The sequence below is a fragment of the Lithobates pipiens genome, unplaced genomic scaffold, assembly GCF_037356315.1.
Source record: "Lithobates pipiens isolate NorthernLeopardFrog02 unplaced genomic scaffold, aLitPip1_a1.2 Scaffold_25, whole genome shotgun sequence".
Taxonomy (NCBI): Eukaryota; Metazoa; Chordata; class Amphibia; order Anura; family Ranidae; genus Lithobates; species Lithobates pipiens.
In genome coordinates, this window is record NW_027507787.1 from 173,639,668 (window position 1) to 173,657,580 (window position 17,913).

General features: G+C 42.9%; 1 protein-coding gene across 4 annotated transcripts in view; it reads left to right on the forward strand.

Moving 5' to 3' along the window:
• Window positions 1–1,206: 1,206 nt before the first annotated feature.
• The window catches only part of LOC143930676 (protein FRA10AC1), a 67,446-nt gene continuing 50,739 nt past the window's right edge, over window positions 1,207–17,913 (forward strand). For all 4 annotated transcript variants that reach the window (XM_077455189.1, XM_077455191.1, XM_077455190.1 and 1 more), the window contains exons 1-2: window positions 1,207–1,340; window positions 5,847–5,923. In XM_077455189.1, coding sequence (XP_077311315.1) covers window positions 1,326–1,340; window positions 5,847–5,923 — 92 coding nt within the window. In that variant the 5' untranslated portion in view covers window positions 1,207–1,325. The remainder of the gene's footprint in view (window positions 1,341–5,846; window positions 5,924–17,913) is intronic.

Here is a 17,913-nt window from a genome sequence, read left to right on the forward strand (position 1 = left end):
TGTACAATCGGATTTTCCGACAACTTAGTCCGACCGTGTGTATGCAACATTACTTCCGGACCTCTTCCGGAATTAATCCGTCGGAATTACGCCAACGGATTTGGTTGTTGGAATCTCTGACCGTGTGTACAAGGGCTTACATTGCTGGAAGATGGAGGTGATTATTTTGTGGTCTAGTTCTGCTTTAATGACACGTGGGCACCATTCAGTGCAATAATAATGTGAGCTCAAAACCAACTGCACACAGGAGGCAAGTATGACATGTTTGTTAAAAAAAAAAAAGCAAACCTTTAGATACCCTGTAAGAGCAGATAAAATAAAAACATGCAGATCTTCTAACTGTTTGAATTTTTGGATGAAAACCATGGGCAGTAATCGTGATGCATCATGGAATCGAATCGTTGACTGGATAATCAAATCAAGAGAAGATTGAGTGAAGATTTGGACCTCTACTTGTCATGCGATTTGACAGGTGACAAGTTGCACCCCATTGTGGACAATGGCACTGTTTGAATCAGTGTGACGCTGACTTTGTGGTGTAGTTCTTTCACTGCTTTTAGGTGCGACTTGCACAGACATCTGGAGTCACACAGATGTCTTCTAAGTCGCACTGACATGCGGCTTTGAAATCGTGTGATTTCAGTTGAAGTCGCACAATTTCAAAGCTGAATTCAATGTGAGCGAGGACTTACTCCATTTTTGAATAACGATGAGCAACCATTTTGAGGTTATAGGTGATGTCAGTCTGGGTTCACACAGGAGCAGAGCGGGAAACTGCTTGCGATTTGGACAAGAATCGCACCACGATGGTTTCGGTTTCACATGCCAGCCTAGTGTCGGTGCCACCCTAGTTTATACCCTCAAACTTATGTACGCGGCCCACACCCCCTCTCTAGAAGTCAGTGAGAACACATGAAGCCCTTCTCTGGGGGTCAGACGACAAGTCATGGCGGAGTGAAGACCCCTCACCCACATTCCTCTGGTACCTCAGGAAATACTGAGTCACAATGGCAGCCAGGCAACCAGCATTTCCATACACCAGTCAGCAATGGCAGCCCATGCATTTCACTTTGAATGATGTGACCTCCTCCTCCATCACCAGCCCACAGCCAGGCAATTCCCCTGGTCAGCGCCTAATTAGTCCACCCCCCCTGTCAACGTGCCCTGCTCGTCCTCCCTGCACTACACCCACCCATACACATCCAGTCTTCGGCCCCCTGCTGTCCATGTACCGGCACTGCAGCGGAACCATGCGCGACTTGCTGTGTTTCCCATCGAACTGTTTATAGTGCTGCACAACGTGTGTTGTATGAAGAAGGGGGGACATGGTGTCCAATTATGTGAGTATATTTCTGTGTCTACATCTGGGGGGAGTGCAATTCGGGCTGGGGGCTCTGCACTGGTGGGGTTACCTGTCCCAGCATTCCCTGCCAGGCAGTGTACATAGCTAAGCAATAGCCACCAAGGAGACTACAAGTCCCAGCATTCCTTGCAACGCAGTGTACATAGCTGAGAAATAGTCACCAGAGACTACAAATCCCAACATTCCCTCCCAGGCAGTGTACATAGCTAAGCAATAGCTACCAAGGAGACTACAAGTCCCATCATTCCTTGCAAGGCAGTGTACATAGCTGAGGACTAATCACCATGAAGACTACAAGTCCCAGCTTTGCCTGCCAGGCAGTGTACATAGCCGAGTAATAGCCACCAGGGAGACTACAAGTCCCAACATTCCCTGCCAGGCAGTGAAGTTGCCCCTAGGAGGACTACAGGTCGCAGCATGCTTTGCTGGCAGACTGCATAATTGTGCAAGCTCCTCCAGGAGGACTACAAGCCCCAGCATTCCCTGCATTGTAGTGTAGTGCATAACTAAGTCGACTTTTCCTGGAAGACTACAAGTCCCAGCATTCCATGCATGGCAGGGAAGCCCCCCTAGGAGCACTACAACTCCCAGCAGGCTTCTTTAATTTACTCTGCACAAAATAAAGCCACTTTTTTTTGTAGCTTTGAATGGAGTGGCGAGGGATTTTTTTTTCTGCCTTAGGAAGAGTCACCCTCTCTATTATTGTTTTGTTTAATGTTCCCATCAAAAGTGAAAGAAAATCCCAGATGTTGGGTTACATAAATAAGTTGAAAAAAAAAAAAGACATTAGTCCGTCCAATTAAAAAAGAAGAAAAAGTACCCCCCCACATTGTATTACTGTCCCCAGAACAGTAGTAGGGGGATCTTCCAATGGGGACACTTATTCTGGGTCTTCCTCACTTTGGAATCATTTTTCTATTACTTCCTATTGTAGCTTTGACAATTTGATCCTGTGTGGGCTCCATCGGACCTTTGCTGTCCAAAAATCTGACGGACTTTAGAAATAGAACATGTTTCAAATTTTTCGGCCTGAACTCGGTTCCTATGGAGAAATACGTTCATGTGTATACTAGTCTGACAGATGAAAACGGACGCTAGGGCAGCTATTGGCTACTGGCTATGAACTTCCTTATTCTAGTCCGGTCGGACTTTGGTGTGATTGTGTGTGGCCAAGTCCGTTCATTTGGAAAGTCCATCTGGAAGACCGTCGGACCTAGTCCATCGAAAAGTCCAGTCGTGTGTACGCGGCATGACAGAGGTTATAACCCTTCCCTACTCTATCCAAACTGGGGAAAAAAAAAAGTTTGCCTTTCAATATACCTCAAATGATATCCTTTATGCAGAGTATAAAATTTCATACAAAATTCATACAAAATTTTAGGGCCAGTTCACACCATAGAAACACAGTCCGCGTGCGTTTTCACATGGGCATTTTTAATGCAGTCCAGTGCATTTTTTTTCTAAGACCCCTTTCACGCTGGGGAGATTTTCAGGCATTAGCGCTAAAAAATAGCACATGTAAAATGCCTCTCAAGCCACCCCAGTGGGAAAGGCCGAGCGTGTTCACACTGGAGCCGTGTGCTGGCAGGATGGGAAAAAAGTCCTGCAAGCAGCATCTTTGGTGCAGGAGCGGTGTATACAGCACTCCTCCACTGCCCCTGCCCATTGAAATGAATGGGCAGTGCTGCCGAAGTGCCAAAACACGGGCGCTATTAACTTTTTTTGGGCCGCTAGTGGTGCTTTACTGCCAACGCCCATCCCGCCGCAGTATGAAAGGGATCTTAACCTTAAGGGCCAGTTCACATAACATGCAGTCCAGTGCATTCTTTTTTTTTTTTGCATCAAAAAGGCATTGAAATTAGGTTATATAGTATTCAATGGCACACTAGTGCTTTCATATGTTCACATTTTCACACTAGTGCTTTCAGTTCCAGAAAAAAAAAGTAGAACATTCTGCACTGCACTATACTGGAACACAGTAAACCGCGTCGCAAATGCAATGGAATGCACCAAAAATGCGCTGGAATGCACGTTCTTATTTAATGTTCAGATAAAAGAGGGGGGAAAATGCACTGGGCTGCATCAAAAACGTGCATGCAGAAAAGCATCTGGAATGCATCCAGACTGGGTTTCTATGGTGTGAACTGGCCCTAAAATAAGGACATGTGTTTTTGGTCTGTTCCACTGCGTTTTTCTGCGTTCCAGTACAGTCCAGTGCAGGAAAAACTGCAGCATGTTCTACTTTTTTCTTTCTTTCTTTTTTTTTTCTTCTGGAACTGAAATTGACACCACTGGTGTGAACAATGCCATTGAAAACCATATAAGCTACTTTTCATGTGTTTTTGATGCTGAAAAAACGCACTGGACTGCATGTGGTGGGAACTGGCCCTCAATGACTGCAGCAATGTCCCTCAAAAGAACTTGAGAATTTCATTTGATTTTGGAATGAATGGAAATTCATGGACCAAAACTGTTCAGTTTGACCCGGCTAACCATTAGAAACTCTTTGGAGGAGATTTCTTACAACTGAAGAGTGCAAAATCCTGGTGCAGCTGTGCATGGTAGCCAATCAGCTTCTTACTTCGGCTTGTTCAAATAAAGTGTCACTAAACCCAAATCATAAAGCAATCAATAAATGGTGCATTACATGCTGTTCATACTCAGTCACTATGAGATCTGTGTTCTGCAAAAACCTGGCTGACCCTGCTGCTCTCTATCTCCACCTTCTGTTTATGTCCCCAATTCAGCTAGGGATTTTGCAGCTGTGGTGATAACTCTGCACATGCTCAGTTTTCAGTGAGTTTCTATGCTGAGGATTTCCTCCCCATCACATCTGAGCAGCCCATGTGACTATAGAGTCATACATGTGGATGTATACACAATGGTAAAGGGCAGCCCACTCTCTCCCTCTCCTCCTCCTCCATGCCTGCTAACCACAATGGGGGTGGGATATTACATGTAGATTAATGGAGGCTTCACCCCTCTCTTATTTTAGGACAGAAATCTGCCCACACCAGGTTATTTCCACAAAATAATAAAGATTTGATTTTAAATATATTTGTGTGCCAATTTAAAACATATTACTGATATTATTTATTTTTACTTTGTATTCCAAGGGCTGTTTTTTTATTTTTTTTTATTTTGAACATGTGGCCAGCAGTAAAGGACTAGAAGCTCCTCCTGCTTATGTTTCCCTGCAGACAGGCTGGGAAAGATCTGGGTCAAGTGACAGCTGGATATCAATTAAAAAAAGAAATGGGTCATGTGACAGCTGTATATCAATTAAAAAAAAAAACTTAGTACTTAGATGTGTTTTTTTTTTTTAAACTAAGACCCCTTTCATACTGGGGTTATTTTCAGGTGCTTTAGCATTGGAAATAGCCTCTGCTAGGCGCTTAAAGACCACCTCCCATTCATTCTAGTGTGACTTTTCACACTGGGGCGATGCACTTGTGGGACATTCTGCCACTCAGCCTTGGTCTCCTGTCGCAATGGGAGCCCCGAGCAACCAGCCGTCAGGTCCGCAGGCTGGCCGAAGACCCGAACAATGCCGGTGCTTCGCTCTGATCTCGGATCTATTAACCCAGAAGCAATGTCATGACATCACTTATTATTAGCATCTTAAAGGTGCCAGTTTTAATTTTAAAAAATAGAAGGTATTCAAAAATGCCAATCTGGATGTTTTGAATACTTTCAAGTGCCGAGGAGGGTATGGGGTCTTATAGACCTCCATAAAGAGTACCTGTCACTGCCTATTACTGTTACAAAGGATGTTTACATTCCTTTGACATCAATAACTGTGTTAAAAGAAAAAAAAAAAGTGTAACTTTTTTTTTTTTAAATGTACAGAATATCAGCAGGCAATATTGGCTATCGGCCTTAGAGGTTGCCATAATATTGGTATTGTATCAGCACCAAAAAAACAATATCAGTCGATCCCTAGTTAAAAGTGCCCTGCTATTGGCCGAAAAGCCCCAGTGTAAAAGGGGTCTAATTAGTGCCATCATCCACGTACAGAAATAGAAGGAACAATAGGAACAAAACTGTGTGTGTTTAGTATCTCTTTAACTGTCTTTTTCGGTTTCTGCCAAATACATCCTGAATTTTTGGTTTTTCGGTTTCAGCACCAAAACGTCTATGCGGTGCACCTCTACTTTCCTCCCCTTCTGACAGTCCCTGCTGGTGCTGTCAGCTTCTCTCTCCTTCAGGTGCCTCTTGTAGCAAGATGGATGCTGGGCTGGTGTAACAAACATAAAAAAAAAAAAAAAAAAAAAAAAAGAAAATTGTGCAGCCGAGGTTTGTTCTTATGCCAATCATCATGAACGACGCCCCAATGCTCCATACAGTAGTGGCCACCACTCCTCTTACAACCTGCATGAAGCATCTTGGCCCTCTGCACTATTCTCTCTTTATTTTATAGTGAGAGCAGCTATAAACCTGTCACAGCCAAGGCTCCCACATTTATTATTTATTTTTTATGCAGGCACGCGGCTACCAAGGCTACGAATCCGATTTTAGTGATGAAGATGGAGAACCGGAAACAAATGCCAAGAAAAGACGGTAACAAGTTCCAAGATGTCTACTGTTTATGTTTAGCGTCTTCTTGTACAGTCCCCCATATACATTACAAGTTTTGCTTGCAGCTGTAAGAGTAACTGAGCACCAATGCCAGGATGATTGCATCCAGCTTGTGTGAGTTTTGTGCTAAATAAAAGGACTACCCTTCAAAATAAATCATGCACAACTGTAAATTCAAACTTTAACAGCGGGGAAAAGGACTTACAGAATAGTGCATCTGTTATCCGACTAATGTAGACTGAATAGAGCTGCACAATTAATCGTTAAAAGATTGTGATCTCGATTCACCCCCTCTGACGATCTGTATTGCAATTGTTTCCCAATTCTTTCATGTAACAAGTATAGAGAGTTCTCTGCTCACTCTGGCAGTCTGCCAAGTTTTTAACAACATTGTTACTCTTCTGTCTTAGATCAAAGGGATAAAACTTCTCTGTGAATATGCAGGAAGTTTAACCACTTAAAGCGGGAGTCCGCCGGGACTCCGCGTTTTTTATTTTTTTTTTATTTTTATTTTTTTAAAGCCAGCAGCTACAAATACTGCAGCTGCTGACTTTTAAAATAGTGACACTTACCTGTCCTGCACGCCCGCGATGTCGGCACCCGAAGCCGATCTCTAGATCGGTACTGCCGCCGCCATCTTGGGTATGGGAATCAGGAAATGGAGCCTTTCGGCTTCATTTCCCGGTTCCCTACTGCGCATGCGCGAGTAGCGCTGCGCAATGAGGACGGTCCCCGCTGCCTCTGGGATCTGTGTGTTTCCCAGCAGGGGGGGGGCACTTGCGGAAAGGGGCGTAATCTACTCCCCTTTCCGCAGAGAGCTATCCCGGAAGTGGGTGCAGTTACCTGGATTATCCAGGTACCTGCACCCCCCTTCCCCCCTGAAAGGTGCCAATTGTGGCGCCGGAGGGGGGGAGGATTCCGATGAGCGGAAGGTCCATTTTAGGGTGGACCTCCGCTTTAAAGTCTAAACCATTTTCTTACAGTTAAAATCTGATTATTTTTTTTTTTCCTAGAAAATGTCTTCAAACCCCCAAACATTATATATATTTCTTTAGCAGAGGCCCTAGGGAATAAAATGGCGATTGTTGCAATATTTTATGTCACACGGTATTTGCACAGTGGTCTTTCAAATGCAATTTTTTGGGAAAGATACACTTCAATTAATAAAAAGAAACCTAAACCTTAAAGTTAGCCCAATTATTTTGTTGAATGTGAAAGAAGATGTTATGCTATGAGAATCATTAGAGAATCGTGATCTATCTTCTAAGCAAAAAAATTGCCATTGTCATTTTAGCCAGAATCGTGCAGTTCTAAGACTGAATGACAAACTACTTCTTCAATGCACTTCTCAGTGAGGTGGTGAACTGAAAAAAAAAAATATTTCAAAGGGTGCTTCAATGAGTACACAATATTGGTCTTCTCTGTATTAGGGCCGGTTCACAGTGCGGGCGATGCGAGGCGACACCGACTTGCCTCGCCGCGACCTCAGCGGCGACTTGCAAATGACTTCTGTATAGAAGTCAATGCAAGTCGCCCCGAGGTCGCCCAAAAGTAGTACAGGAACCTTTTTTCTGAGTCGGAGCGACTCGAGTCGCTCCTCTCAGAACGGTTCCATTGTACAGAACGGGGGCGACTTGTCAGATCGCGGCGAGGCAAGTCGTGTCGCCTCGCATCGCCCGCAGTGTGAACCGGCCCTTATTGAACAGTGTTTTTACTCCATTCAATTACCTGATGTTACACAAAGTTAACGTTCCAGGATCTGTATCCGTATTTAAAAAAATAGTTCAATGAGGTTCAAAAAATTACAGCTACATGATTAAGTGAGAGGGCCTTATTGTGTTAAAGTGGAACTAAAGGTAAAAATGCTTAGTTCCAATGGTTCGACGGTTGCCCCTACCAGCACTGGCATCTTCTCCCTGACTTCTTCTGGGTGCCAGTCTTCAGCCATTTTAATTGGCTGGCACGCATTTGCAGGCGTGCAGTCACACAGGGGATTGCGAACAGACCGGTGAGTGTATTTTATTTTAGAAATGCAGATAAGTGTATTTTATAGCAGAAAAGACAGTTGCATGTCTCTTCTGCACTAAAGACCCTGACTGTTCGCAATTTTAACTTCTTTTTTATAGGACTCATTCACACCTGAAAACTGATGGAAAACCCTTGCAGATTTCGCTCACAGGGATATAAGTTTACATCAGTTTTCATCTGCGTTTTCAGTGATTTTTTAATGCACGTTGACATCAGTTTTCATGTGTCATTTATGTGCCCTGTTCACACCACAGTGCTGATGTCGTGCCAGTTTTCTCCCATGCAGAAAACTGCATACACATTGCAGATTCCTGTGCTGAAAAAAATCTGCATGTGATACCAGTGTTGGGAACAGGGCATATAGAGAAAGAGTGCAGAAAAACGGAAAAAACAAAACAAAACCTGATGTGCATAAGAGAAAATGTATTGCCTTACAGAAACTCTCAGGAGAGGGGAACCGCAGCTGTCACAAAGTGCTCAGAGATGGAGTTCTCCATTGAACATCCCCGGGCATTATAAAGTGCTGTTCCAATTTTTCTTAAAATCAAAGTGAACTGTTTTAATGTATTACTGTAATGCAGTTGGGCAGTAAAAAAAGTAGAAATTATCCCTCTTTTTTTTTTTTTTTTTTTGCAACAAGGATTAAAAAAGCTCTGTGCTCACAGCAAATAGTAGCTTTCCACACTAAAAAAAAGTTGCCCAGCTCTCCCGTTTACTCCCCCCGAACACTTTCTAATCAGCAGCACTACTCGGGGAGTGATAGCGACATTCATTAGCACAGTGTTTAGTGGAGCCTGTCCTAACTGCAGGAGAAATGACAGAAAAAAAGAGTTTTACTGCATATGCAATCAGACTGCATTACAGAAATATGGTAATTTAAAGTAGTTCAATTGAGTTTTAAGGTTTTTTTAATTATAACTTTCAGATGGTAATGTCAGGTAGCGGCACAGATTGAGAGGGTCATTTTGAGATCAGTTGTGTAGGCCAACCCTTCCACCTTACTTGGAATTTGCTGTGGTTTGTGTTCCTTGCAATAGGTCATAGTATAGACCAGTGATGGCGAACCTTGGCACCCCAAATGTTTTCAAACTGCATTTCCCATGATGCTCATACACTCTGCAGTGTAGTTGAGCATCATGGGAAATGTAGTTCTAAAACATCTGGGGTGCCAAGGTTCGCCATCACTGGTATAGACCATTCTGTACTGTATATGTATCATTTCTTTAAAATATGGTGTTTTATTTTTTTATTTAACTTATTTATGTTTTGCCAAAGTAGAAAAGGCCTTATAGACCACGAAAAAAAAAAAAAAAAAAAAGGAAAATGGAGTTGGGTGGAGCTTTATTCCAGAAAGGTATACTAATGCCTCGTACACACGATCAATCCCCCCGTGTGTAGGCTCCGGCGGACTTTTTTTTACCCAAAAGTCCGGCGGACTTAGAAAGTAGTTTTGCACTCCAATCTGTCCGTCGGACTCGCATTTCGTCCGCCATACTTTTGAAATGAACGGACTTTTCCCGCCCGGAGAAAAGTCCGCTCATTTTGAGGGCGTCTCCAGGTAGTATGGGGTACAATGTACCCCTACCTATTCATCTGTAAAAAAAAAAAACACACAAGGGTTAAAATAGTTTATTGCACAGCTCTGGGGCCCCTTTCCTGGCCGACCGGGTAGCGTGCTCGGATAAGGGTCTGATGTGGACCTGGGGGGGACCCCCACGCCGATTTTTCGGTGTAGGGTTCCCCCTTAAGTCCATACCAGGTGACGGGGCCAGCGACGCCTCCTTTCGCTGGCCCCGGCTACCTGGAGATGCGCTCAAAATGAGCGGACTTTCCTCCGCGTGTGTGGGCGAGTCCGTTCATTTTTAAAGTATGGATATGGTATGGATAGTCCGGCGGACTTAGTACGTCGTATTAGTCCGCTGAAAAAGTGCCGTGTGTGGGCAAGTAGCTCGTTTGGACAGTCCGGCGGGAAGTCCGCCAGACTAAGTCCGCCGGATAGTCCGCTACGTGTGTAAGCGGCATTACTCTAACTGCTCTTTCCTTCCGCTCCACAGCTCAACAGCCTCTTTGGGGGTTGACTGACCAATTTCCTGTTGACTTGTGGAAAGTTTAATAGAATACGCCAACAGAGGATCCATGAATCCTGAGATGAAAGCACTGTGGATGTGACGTTATAATGTCCTTGCTATGGCAGTAGAGGTGCCTGTACAGAAATGCAGATGTGCTTTCAGCAATGTGTCTTGTTAGTCACACTTGGGTCCACATCCCGGTGTGTGTAATTTCATGAGATTTCAGGAACAGGTTGGACACATAAAAGAAAGAATACTTTGGCTTTTGGTTTGGATAGAGTGATGAAGTGTTAGAATCCCTGTTTTTCTCACTAAAGTGTCCCCCCCCCCCCCCCTCTTGCTATTTAACCTGACCATTGTCACCAGGAAGGAAAATGAGGGCAGTGGGAAAAAGATTGAAAGTTAAGGCAGCTAGCGAGGGTGACAGTTAAAGTAGAACTAATGGTGGCCATAAACATTTCGATTAACGATCGTTTTTTGTTTTTGTTTTTTACGTTCGCTGGTAATATTTGATCTTTAGTTGATAACCTATTTAAACTTGCAACAATAGTTCATTTACAGTTATAGCTTTTGATTATAAATTATCAATTGCATCTGTTTCCACCATGCAATTGCAAAATCTGATTGATAATAGAAATACAATCATATTTATGAACAAAGTACCACAGTGCTGCTGATTGGTTTGATAGAATCGCACATCGATTAGATAACTTGAATAAAAGGTAAAAAATAAAAGGGTGTATGGCCACCAAAAAAGGCAACAGACTTTTTTTGGGGGGGGGGGGGGGGGGGGGTGTTATTAAGGATAGAGTCAAGGCTTGTTTGGACTTGGAAGATCTTTTAAACAGGCGGTTGAACCACTTTTTTAGCACACCCAAATTACCCCTCTTTAAGCTGCCAAGGCAGCAGACCAGGATGTCCACAAGCTGGGATACTTTGCTATATGCCTACAACATTTTTAATGCGACCCAATCAAACAAATGGGGACATAGGGCAACGACCTTACGGACCTACCATTGCCAGACCCTAGGTGCTGTGAACAAATTTATTGCAGAGCAGCCTTTCTGTCTTCACTTGCTACATACTTTTTTCTAGGTTCTTGTCTGAGTAAAACATGGAAACAAAAGGGTCAACATGACAACCAGATAACTAGTATTTTCATACTGCAGTCAGCAGTAGAATCCTTCATGTGTCTCTCATGACAGGTTTACTTTAACTAAGGTATTGTAATAGCCTGTACACATGATCCGAAAATCAGACAACAGATCTTCTCCCTGACTTCTTCTAGGTACCAGTCTTCAGCCATTTTTATTGGCTGGCATGCATTTGCAGGAGTGCAGTCGCACTCCGTGTACATTCTACAGGAGATTGCGAACAGACCGGGGAGTGTATTTTATTTTAGAAATGCAGATGAGTGTATTTTTTTTGCAGAAAAGACAGTTTGCATGTCTTCTGCCCTAAAGACCCTGACTGTTCGCAATTTTAACTTCTACTTTTAGGACTCTATTTGATTCTATGCTAATAGCCCGTAAACGCGATCCAAAAATCAGATGGCAGATCGTCCATTTTTCTTTGCATGCTAGTCGCATATCGAAAACGGAGAGGTTACTAAAGGTACAAAAATTCTCGTACGACAGAATAAAAAAAACGGAAGTGAATGTGTTGTGTATTTGTATTGTATTTTTATACGACAACTGTACTGATTAAACGAAAATCATTTTGTGTTTGTCCGAACGGATAATATCGGATGCACTGTCGTAATCGGCTCTCGAAAGCTATGTACTAACGATTGTAATTTGTCCAATTTTCAGATCATGTGTACATGTGCCCTTAGGGCCAAATTACTGTTTTGTAAGTGTTTATTTGCCTGATTACATGAGAATTTCTTCAACTTTAAAAAAAACTCTGTGTTTTATGGTTAAAGCAGAACTACAGTAAAGTTCTCACCACCATCCTCAAATGAATCACCCCCTTTCCCCAAATCTTACCAGGTAAGGACTTAGTTTAGTACTAATAATTAGTACTAATGCACTAATAGTTAGCATTTTCTTCCACTTTACCTTTTTGGAGGAAAAAAAAAGCTAGAGTTCACTGTATATCTTCTTTACTACAGTTACAAATGGGAGAGATGGCAAAACCTATTGTTCTTTAGTAAGGTGAAAGAAGCCAAGACTTTATTTAATACAGTTACATAAATGGATCCCTTAGAAACATGTAACACAAATGAGAGATGAAAAACAGGCTTAATGGGTTTACTTTGGTCCTCAGTTGTGTGTTGCTGTCAGTTTGTGTTAAATATTTGGAGCTGAGTCCATACAGACTTTTATTCCATCTGTTCCCAGCATCACTCAGATCTCTCATCCACATATAATTCATGGCAGGATTCTGTCATCACTCAGAGGGAAGAGTACGCTATTAAAAACAGAATATTTTTACTTTATTTTTTCAGAACTGTTGAGTACAACATATGGGTATAATTTATTGTGAATGTACAATGAGTCTCTTATATGAAATGTGCCAGAAAGGAAAAGCAATCTGCCATGATAACCCGACACATTACGTTCCCTACTAGCTTTTACGGGGTGAAGCCTAATCTTTTGTTAAAATGTTAGCTGCTGGGCCTATTCAGAACACAACACACAAGGGTTAAAATAGTTTATGGCACAGCTCCGGTGGTCTTCTTCCGTCTTCGGGGGTCTTCTCGCCGGACTTCTCCACTATCTTCTGCTAGCTTTTTTTACTAGTGGAGGAGCCCGGCTTTCTTCTTCGCCGCCGCCCTCTTCTTCCGACTTCGGGGGTTTTGTCCCCCTCTTTGGTTCTTCTTGCCGGGCCACCGCGCCTTCAAGCTCTTTTACAAGCGGTGGCCCGGTCTTCTGTCGCCGCTGACTTCTGTTATTCTGTTCTTCTCTTCTCCTTTTCTTGAGCTGTTGCCCCGTCGCTGTCTCTGGTCACAATGACAGGCACGCAGCATGCGGTGACTTATATAGGGACATTGCCGGATGATGTCCCCGCCCATTATGATGTCACAGTCCCAGAGGATGCTGGGACTGTGACATCATAATGGGCGGGGACATCATCCGCCGGACTTTTCCACCAGATTGTTTGATCGTGTGTACGCGGCTTTAGACTCGCTGATCACAGAGCCTGCTGCGCGCACCCTGCCGGAGGAGCACAGGCTGCTCAGGTACGGGAGGACGTCATTAGATGCCCTCCTGGCAAAGCAGGTCCACGCTGTAGCCGTCATTCTGCTATAGCGTGGATCTGAACAGGTTAAAGTCTATGGGACATTAACATGAAAAACCAAAAGTGCTAATTTTAAAGGCTCATATGCAAGTTATTGTCATAAAAAGTGTTTGGGGACCTGGGTCCTGCCCCAGGGGATATGTATCAATGCAAAAAAACTTTAAAAAACTGCAGTTTTTTTGGGAGCAGTTATTTTAATAATGCTTAAAATGAAACTTTAAGCATTAGGGGGGGGGAGGGGGGGGGGATTTGTGTCTATAGCATGCCTGTAAAGTGGTGCAGTTTTCCAGTGTTTTAGAGCAGTACCACGGCACAATGACATTTCTAAAGGGGGGAAAAAAGTTATTTAAAACTGATTGCGGCTGTAATGCATTGTTGGGTCTTGGCCATATAGATAAACCCCCCCCCCCCCCCTCCCAGTCCATTACCAGGCCCTTTGGGTCTGGTATGAATATTAAGGGAAACCCTGAACCAAAAATTAAAAAAAAAACGCTAGTGCGATTCTGGTGTGAACTGGCATTCAAAGTGAGAAGGGGAGTAACCGAAGCAATACCTAAGCGGGATAGTTTCTTATCGGAGTCTTGTGAGTATTTGGCAGAAGAGTTGGTATAATGGTTGGTTAATAATATATTGGTTGGGATTTTGGATGCATTGGAGAAAGCATACACAATAAAATAATAATAATGTGTATATACAGAGTTTACAATTTATTTCACCCCTGGTAGTTCTAGAGTAATTTTTATTGTCTAACCTGTGTGGGAATATTGAACAGTTGGGCACCAGTACTGTAAATACATATTATTGGATATGGGTTAAAAAAATACTTTAAGAGTACACAATGGATAGTATTGTAAGCTGACTTGATTACACTTCACTGTAAAATTAACACATTGTGCAAAATTATTTTGAAGTCATATTCTTGGACATAGAAAACATGAAGGGGGAGAGGACTGTGGTCCCTTTAAGGAAAAACTGTCTATGTGAATGTGATTTGGAGCTTTTGTAGTGTCGGGTCCCTGAAGATTTTATAATTAGGTTTGTGGTTTCTAATGCACCTTGGAGATCTTTCAGCTCGCTTCTCTGAAAGCCTCATAAATAACTTTTGCTTATTGTATCCCTCAATTACATTTAATATGTTTATTCAGTCAGAAAATTAAAATCTGCTTTCTAATTATGGAGAGAAAATACCAGATATGAAGCTGTGGCTTGTAGTCTAGTATCGGCAACAATAAAAGGTGGTCATCAAAGCTGTGTGCCGATCATTTTGATCTAATCCAACCTTTCTAAATATTTGTACCTTATAGCAGCCATTCTCAAACAAGGGTTTTGTGGAACCTCTAGCGGTTGCTTAGGGTGTCCTTTGACCTGTGGCTAATTGACCTCCCATTTGGTGGTATCTGCATAGTTCTGGGACCAACATACTTTGGCAGAGATAGTGCTATGGCATCAGTGACCTTTTTAACTGTTTTGTAGTTTTGCCATTCTTCCTACTGTCCCCTGATGAATTGGTTTTAGCAGGGGCTCCCTTAGAATGGAACATTTTTTTTCAAGGTTTCTTTTGGGGTAAGAAGATTCAGAGAGGCTGCTCTAGAGGAACCCTTTAAGATCACAGCCAACCCCTGCTAAAAATGATATTTACAATGGTAGCTCTGTATGCCAAATATTAAACAAATTACGATTAAATTACGAGAATACCAAACTAAATCCCGATTTAGGATGGGTTCACACTGGTACAACAAACGCTCGAACATGGGGAGCACAAGTCGCATGGTGTGTAAAAATGGTTCCCTATGAGAGCTGACTTGACTAGCCCGACACATTGGGTCCGACTTGGAAAAGGGTTGCTGCACGACTTTGATCTTGCTTAAGTTAATTGAAGTCAGCTCAAAGTCAGTTCACCATCTTTACTGATCTAACTTTGGCTTGCGACTTGTGCTCTGATCTTGAAGGGGAACCCCACGCCACAAATAGAAAAAAAAAAGGCATAGCGTTCCCCCCCCCCAATCCATACCAGGCCCTTATCCGAGCATGCAGGTCAGGAAACAGGGGGTAGTGATGAGCGAGCCCCCCCCCCCCCCCCCCAACCATACAGGGCAGTTTAGGAAATAACAATCACAGATCAATTGGCTTCGGTATAAATCACACAAATAGGAAACATAAGGGGAACACAAAAACCCTGAATTTCAAAAGAGGCAACTTCCCTAAACTACGAATCTTACTAGAAGATATAAAGTGGGATAAAATTATAGAAACAAAGGACACAGAAGAGAGATGGGTTTGCTTTAAGAGCATATTAAATAAGGTCATTAGCCAGTGCATCCCATTGGGAAATAAATTTAAAAGAGCAAGCAAAAGTCCTGGATGGCTTAAATCCAATGTAAAAAGGCACATAAAAGCAAAAATACAAGGCTGAGGGATCATCATCAGCATTCAGACTTTACAAAGAATGCAACAAGATATGTAAGGATGCAATTAGGGCGGTTAAGATGAACACAAAAGATACATAGCAGAGGAGAGCAAAAAAAAATCCCAAGAAATTCTTTAAGTATATAAACAGTAAAAAAGGGAGGACAGACAAAATTGGCCCCATAAAGAATGAGAAAGGACATCTGGTTACAAGAGATGGGGAGATGGCGAAGGTATTGAATTTATCCTTCCCCTCTGTCTTCACGAGGGGAATCGGGGGGGAAGGGGGCTTAAGTAACCAAAACGACAGTGTTTGTCCTCATGACACAGAAAGCACCCCCATGGCTAACAGAGGACCGAATTAGAAATAGACTGGGGAAACTGAACATTAATAAATCGCCAGGACCAGGTGTCTTGCACCCGAGGGTACTTGGGTCAAATAATTGCCAGACCATTGTTCCTAATTTTTTCTGACAGTCTACTGACTGGAATGGTACCAGTGGATTGGAGAAAAGCCAATGTAGCATCAGTATTTAAAAAAGGGGCAAAATACATCCCTGGGAATTACAGACCAGTTAGCCTAACATCAATAATATGCAAGCTCTTGGAGGGGATAATAAAGCACTATATACAAGATTTTAGTAATGAAAACAGTATCATTAGCAGTAATCGGCATGGATTTGTGAAGAATCGTTCTTGCCAAACCAATAGTTGGCCTCAATATTTTTCAAAAAACTATTAGATAAGCACCTGACATATAATCGCACACATAGTTTGGACTTGTGTCTTTTTTCAACCTCACCTACTAAGTAACATGTCATCAACATGTTGATGGGGACAAGGGCCTCTTCCCGACAACCCTGGCCGTTGGTTGTCGGGGTCTGCGGGGGGACTTATCGGAATCTGGAAGCCCTCTTTAACAAGTCAGCCCCCAGATCCCGGCCCCCCACCCTATGTGAGTATGGGGTACATTGTACCCCTACCCATTCACCAAAAAAAATAAAAGTGGCAAAAATAGAAACAGTACACAGGTTTTTGACAAAGTAATTTTATTAAAGCTGCTCCGGCGTCTCCTCCTCCTTCTGATTTTTTATTTTATTTTTTCTCCCTCCAGCGATTTTCTTTATCCTCCGGTTCTTCCTCTGCTGATAACCTCTTCCTCCGGTTTTTCTCCCTCTGCTGATGTCTTCTCCCTCTGCTGGTTCTCCTCTCTCCGCTGTCTTCTCACTCTGCGGGTTCTCTTCTCTCCGCTGTTGTCTCTCTCTGTTCTCCTTCCCATCTTCAACCAAGGCTCACTCCCGCTGTAATGCTAGGGCCGCTGTGTGCCATTACTTATATGGCCATGGGGCGTGGCCACCCAGTGATGTTATCTGGAGGCCCCATCCCCTTGTGACATCACTGCCCCATCATGCCATGGCGTGGGGTTCCCCTTGAAATCCATACAAGACCCATAGGTTATTTGGTGTGGGGTTTCCCCTAAAGATTCATACCAGACACAAAGGGCCTGATAAAGTCTGATCCCGTTTATTGAAGTCCGATGGAAGTCGGACTTCAAGTCGCAGGGCAAAGTCGGATCCACAGCCGTACGACTGTCGTGCCGTACCAGTGTAAACCCAGGCTTACAACTCTTCATATGAGGACTGAAGATTCCTCTCTTATTTCCCATGGGGTATTATGGGATGTGCTTCAGTTCTCTGCAAAGGTAAATTGTCCTCTTACCCCTGGAGGTGGAATAGAGCTTATAGGAGTGGAACCATAGGGTCCTATTATTTCCAACCATGCAATCACTCAAATAATGCAGATATACCAGCTTAGTAACCACTAAGAGTACATACCTGTGTTAAACCTTCAGCCGACATCTGCAGCTGCTCCTATGTCTGCCCGAAGTAGTTCTTTTAAATAGGGTTTGGTTAATATATATCTATATCTATCTCTATATCTATATCTATCTATCTATCTATCTATCATGCTGCAACTTTTTAATGTCTTGTGCTGGATTTTTAAAATGATGCAGATCAAGTGATTGTATTTATATATTTATCCCTGAATGGTATGTGTGAAGTCAAAATGTAAACTGTGGTGTAATTTGGTATGAAAATATAGATATTGTACTGGAGAGGTCCTTACTTGTGTATAGAACTGTCTAAAATTAAACATAGGATGTGTAAATCCCCCTGTCCACTTACACTACTAGATGTTGATTGGTAGAGATTGCCCTTGAACGTC